Here is a 6,106-nt window from a genome sequence, read left to right as displayed (position 1 = left end):
AAAAGTGTTTTTCTTGTCGAAAATTTGAAAAAAAAAAAAACTGATTTTTTATAAAATTTTGAAAAAATTTATTATTTTTTTAAAATGTGAAAAACTATATTTATATTCATATTTTAAGAAAATACAAATTTTTAAGAAAAAAAAATTAAGTTTTCCGTTTTTTGGTTTGACCAAAGAAAAAATAAGTGATCCTTTTTGACCTTTTAAGTCTAATAACAATGATAAAGTTAAAAGAATATATAGTAATATATTCTGCTTCATGTTTAACTGTTTCTAGAATCATCATCAGTATATTACATTACACCTTAATATACCCCACCAAAAGTTCGTTTGTCTTGTTTTTGTTGTCTGCTGCTACTGACAATTTGTGTTAGAGAAGGAAAAAAACAGACCAAGAAGGATGAAAAAGTTTCTGTTTAATGAGATCAAGAGGGAGGACCTCAAGATCGGAGATCACATTTACACGTGGCGACACGGCTATCTTTACGCCCACCATGGTAGGCATATCTAGCTCTTTCTCTCTTAATTTCAGTTTTTGTATGTTTTTATTTTTTGCCATTAATGAAATGAAGTTCCATGTGGTGATATAATTGGCTTTTATGTTGATATTGTGTCTGATATGGTCAACTTTTGTTTTGTGAACTGACAATTATGGAGGTTTCTGGGAAAAATCTGCTTTTTAGTAGTCTTTTAGCTGAACGCAGAGCTATACTTTTATTTAATGCAATACATTTAAGTTAGTTGCACGGACTTTTCAAAATTACCGTCGGTGTGTGTCAGATCCTTCAAAATAACTCCTTTTGGGGTTTGGATTGTATATCCATAACCTATTCATTCCCATTCTATTCTGGGATTCACTCTTTATATCTATAGCGATCCTACTAAGTACTACTCCTCTGTTCTTGGTATCACATCACGATTCTACTGATATTCTCAACAGAGGCGGACTCACATGGAAGGGTGAGGGGTCATGTGACCCTGTTAACTTCGGAAAAAGTTCTGTATATATGTATGTATACCTTGAAAGAGGACCATATATTGATCTAGGCACCCTGAAACACAAAATCCGATTGTGTGCATAGGTCCAACTCGCTTCTTAGTCACTAGGGAGACTTGAACTGGCAACCTCAATCTGTAAAGTGGGATTCAAGGCCATCAACCCAAACAATGAATTGTGTGTTATTTATGTTGTTTAATTCATATTTATCTGTTAGTGCATCGGTTTTATGTGTCCTTAATAAAACTTTCCGATGAAGCATTGTCGCGTGACACCACTTCTACTAACGTCCATACGCCTTTGGTGGTGCCACCGTCGTCTTCAAATCTTGGCCTAACCTCTGATTCTCATGCATCATTACCAACAAGAACTATGCATCAATCCTCAATATAACAAATACTATGTTCGGATCTATGATATTTAAATACTCCATACTTGAGGATCATCTAACACTATGGAGTTCTCTAATACACTCTAGTAATTATATCCCTAATTAGTGAGTTCTTGTAAGCACTAGTCTTCTAGTTGGTGTCCTCTATACAGATTTTCAACAATGACAAATTTTACGCCTCCTCGTTTATCCAAGCTTGGGACCGGCAATGTGAGCAACCTCACAAAGGCAGACTTTTACATACCTCCTCAGGCACATTTTTATTTTTAGGCTTTCTAGGTCCTCTCAACTCCAACATCTTCCCAACTAGTTCTACTATATGGAGCTTTACTCTGTCACAAAATGTACTGGTATAGGTTTTACTGTCTAAGAATTTCTACATGATCGAAACCAATTGAACCGTATGCTCCAATACTCCATTTAGCCATCTGCTCTGCGGCTCTCCTCTGCTGCTCTGGGCTATACTTTCTCACAAACTCTTAACTCGGAGCCATTTATTCGAGGCTACTCTATTGAGTTATGTGCTCTACTACTGCTTTGGGATTTACTCTTTCACAAACTCTAGGCCATTGAATTATCTCTAGGCATCTGCCATGCAATACCTTAAACTTGTGTATATACCTTAAAGTTTTGAGTTGGATTAATTCATCCTAGAAGTCCTAGTTTTGACAAGGGTTCTGAATAAGTTATTAGACTCTTGTTCTACTCTACCAATTGCTTTAATTTTTAACGCCCTTAGGTTGTTTAACATCTAAAATGGTGGAAGTAGCTAGAGAGATCAGATATTTACAGGATCTAGAGTCAAAGAATAGTAGATCTATTCCGACCAAAATCAGAAGGACCTAGGGTTATGAACTTATAGTTTGATGATTGAGTCAATATCATGATTATAAGTTCATCCCATACTGGACCAGGCCGGAATAAGGTTACAAACATTTCTCATTACGAGATGGGATCATTCAGGCTTACTTAAATAGATACTACTTCTAAGAATACGCAGAACAGGACCTGCTTTTTACATATTGCTATTGGGACACTATTCACCTCCTTGAGTGAATCGAGAAATAGGTTTGGTTGTCCATCTTTTTTATACTGGCTTTGGGCTGATTGATAATTGGATATGTGTTCAATGACTTAATAGCATTACTCCGTTCACCTCTCAAGCCAACTCTTGTTGATCTTGGGGACAAGAATGTGGTGCAGTTGCAGGACAGTTTTTTTTTATTGTAGAAAATTCAATTCACAGATGATATAGAACATAAAAGGAGTATATAACATATCGCCAAGGCTTATTTGCTTAGACTGATTGCTGTTTCCTTAAAAGCGTACTGCTTAAGATCCATCAACTTTAAACTCTAGTTGGTGCACATCTATGTTGCTCGGACTGTCCAAAACTGATGTCGCACCCGTGTCAGATCCTCCAAGAATGTACCACTTTTGGAGATCCGACACGCACCCCGCAACATTTTGAAAAGTCCGAGTAACATAGATGCACCTTACCTGTGTAATGGTTTGTGGTGTTCAACATGATCCACCTTTTAACTGAGTTTGCTTCACAAATTTCATGATTAATCCTATCAAATTTGCTAATACGAATATACGATAATAGAACTCCATGTTAATGCCCGAGCTCCATCAGACTGTAAAGTACCATTACAAAACTACTACTACTACTACTATGCCTCATTCTGTACCATTATAATTAAGCTCTTGACATGTTGTGCTCTTTTACATATCTCCTCTTCCTTACAAGAGAATTTCATTTTCATCCATCTTTCACTTCCCTTCTCGTATATTTTACCAAGTTTAGATTTTATTTTGAGCAATTTCTTTGTGTCAAATTGGACAAGATATCACTGTTGAGATTGGGTTGATAACCATTCTGCGTTCCACATGTCTTCATTTTGACTGTGTCCAATTTAAGTGACAATGTAATAATGTCCTTGATATGCCACCTTGAAAGATCTATCTTGATTTGAATTATTAGCATTGACAAAGCAAGACTTTCTTGCCTTAACCAATTGTGTGATTTAGAGCAACTAATCAGTACTTCTATCCTTATCTATCACGTGGCTTTTCTATTAGATCATTAAGATGAGTTTAGTCGCAAAAAAAAAAGTTGTCTTGAGTGATCTTCCCAATCAAATTGTTGGAAGTGATGAATTTTTTTATGTTGATAAGCAATATTGAGATATAATTAAGAAAATAAAAGTATACCTTTCCAACAATCTAATAATTTAAACTTTTAGTTGAGGTGATCAATGATCATACAATTCATCAGCAAGCACATGTGGCATGTTCCCCTGAATTAACTGACATATCCTCTTTTCAACATCAGGAATATATGCTCGTGATGGGATAGTGATCCATTTCACCCCTGCAGCTGGTCGGGAGTTAGGAACAGGAACATTCATCGATCGTGTCATCTTCAGCTCATCTCCCTCTCGTCGCTCTGAATCCGAATGTCCAAGATGTGGTGATCATCCAAGGAACGATGGGGTCATCTCTTCATGCCTGGAATGCTTCCTCTCTGGTGGTAAACTATACCGTTTTCGTTATGGTGCCTCACCAGGACTCTTTGTTGCCCAAGTTCGAGGAACGTGCACTTTTGCCCGTTCTGATCCCTGCAAGGATGTCCTCCTCCGTGCTGAAACTCTTCTCAATAACGGTTTTGGAAACTATAACCTTTTCAAGAACAACTGTGAGGATTTCGCGATCTACTGCAAGACTGGTTATCTGTACTTCAGGACAGGTGGCATAGGGCGCAGTGGTCAGGCAGCGTCATTCGCTGCAGCAGCTAGTGCACTAGCTTCAGCACCGGTGCGCCTCATGCCTACTACCGGTCTTGCAGCTGTTGGCTGGGGAATTTACTGTGCCAACAGGTTTTTTTCTGATATCGGAGTTCGCAGGGACGTGATGAAAATACCTGCAGATAGGCTTGTTTCGCGCAATCGACTTATAAGTGTCTGATCTGAACCTGCATTACTCATCAAGATGGTTTCTTGGGACCAAATTTTGAATGTGTTTTAAGCAAGACTTGTTGACATGAACTACATGTGATTTTTTCCTCTTTATTGGCATCTATCTTGAAGAAAACTTACGTTGCATCGTTTGCTGCAGGTGTATCATTTAATTTCGTGAAAAAACTAGTTTGAGCATCAGCAATCAGTAGTATTATTTTTTTGTTTTTCACCTGGTGTTAGATATCCGCTTTTGGCCCCACTTATTCAGATTCATCTCAGGAAGTCTCATTTTGAGTGCTTTGGCACCCGAATAAACCCGATTTGTGTCGGGAAGTTCCACGTGAGGGTAAAACGCCTACCTAAGGCGATCCATATCTGGGACTCAAATCTGAGACTTCTGATTAAAAATGGAAAAGTATTAAACCATTCTACCACATCCTTTGATGGTATCATTAATCAGTATTTCCTATTTCTTTTGCTTTGATTTTTGTGGTTAGCTACTGTTATTTCTCTCTTTCAAAATTATGCTACTGGACGGCGGAGCAACAAATAGTAAAGTGAAGGGTGGTCAATTGAATCTGCCAATTCTGTTGCCGGGATTGAGCATATCCTTTCCAAATGGCATAGTTGTTTGTTGTTTTACCTCTTTAATATTTTTATCAATTAGTACTACTTAATTGAGAATTAATTACGAGCAAATACAATTGAAACACCAATGCTACTAAATATTGAGTAACTCATATTTTTAAATGCTACCAAAACTAACCCATATTGCATATGATATGTAACAGATTATCTCACCCTTTAAACAATTCCTTAACCACAGCTAACAAACAATCCTTGGAGCTGCCGCCGACCTCCCTTCTTCTCCATCCTTTCCCTGGCCACCCTTTTCCTCCTCCGTCACCATCAAAACCGGCCAAAACACCACCATGTGACTAGCGGCGGATGGAACATATTAGGTAGGATTCAATTGAACCTATAACTTTCGACACGTTGCATAAATTTATGTGTAAATATTTATTAAATTACAATAAATAGTAAACATGAATCCATAATATTAAATATAGTGGGTTCAATGTTGAAAATCTTAAAAGATTGAATCTATAGAGTTTAAATTCTAGATTCACCTCTGCATGTAACCATCGTCGTTGCCCTCGTGAACAATTGTTCCTTCGTGGTCCACAGTGACACGAACCGGCAAAATACACAGTACCCGTGGCCACCAAATCTCCACTACTCTAACACTGTTAACCTCCATTAACACCGCACTAAACACCAGAACCTGTAACCACTTGAAACACCCTAGATAATTATTTTTTTTACTTGCTGAAAATTATAATATGGTTTTGCTACTTTAAATATGAAAGGGCAAAGGTGCAATATACCCTCAATTTTGCGATTTAGAGCAGATATATTCCCGTTAAAAAATGATATATATATATATATATATACTCTTGCCGTTACAAAATGGTGCAACTATACCCCTTCTCTTACACATATAGTGCAACGAGATTTTAAAAAAAATAAAATCATTTGCCTTATTTTTTAATTAAAATAAATGCCATGTGGCTTTAAAAAAAAAGTCTTACACATTTTTTTTAGTAGACATATTTTTCTAACGCCACATGATAAAAAAAAATTCTGATGGGTGGGGTCTGGTTCGTTTAAAAAAATATTTCCATGGCTATTAAAAAAAAAAAAATGTCTACCGGAGCCAAAAAAATTGTCTCATAATAAGCGTCTTTTAAAGAA

The 6,106-nt window shown here is 36.8% G+C and overlaps 1 protein-coding gene across 1 annotated transcript; it reads left to right on the top strand.

Moving 5' to 3' along the window:
* The first annotated feature begins 337 nt into the window (after positions 1-337).
* On the top strand, positions 338-4,493 carry LOC132037255 (protein LEAD-SENSITIVE 1-like). Its single transcript, XM_059427749.1, has 2 exons — positions 338-497; positions 3,727-4,493. The coding sequence occupies exons 1-2, from the start codon at positions 401-403 to the stop codon at positions 4,356-4,358; spliced, it is 729 nt and encodes a 242-aa protein (XP_059283732.1). The 5' UTR covers positions 338-400; the 3' UTR covers positions 4,359-4,493.
* Positions 4,494-6,106: the final 1,613 nt, after the last annotated feature.

This window comes from Lycium ferocissimum, chromosome 11 (genome assembly GCF_029784015.1).
Source record: "Lycium ferocissimum isolate CSIRO_LF1 chromosome 11, AGI_CSIRO_Lferr_CH_V1, whole genome shotgun sequence".
In the NCBI taxonomy this organism is placed as follows: domain Eukaryota; kingdom Viridiplantae; phylum Streptophyta; class Magnoliopsida; order Solanales; family Solanaceae; genus Lycium; species Lycium ferocissimum.
Note: the sequence above shows the minus strand (reverse complement) of the source record. Positions and strands in the feature narration are given on the sequence as shown.

Coding starts and splice junctions, on each gene's coding strand:
- LOC132037255 (XM_059427749.1), top strand. CDS start 401: ATGAAAAAGTTTCTGTTTAATGAGATCAAGAGGGAGGACCTCAAGATC. Junction 498..3,726: donor CTATCTTTACGCCCACCATG/GTAGGCATATCT, acceptor TTTCAACATCAG/GAATATATGCTCGTGATGGG.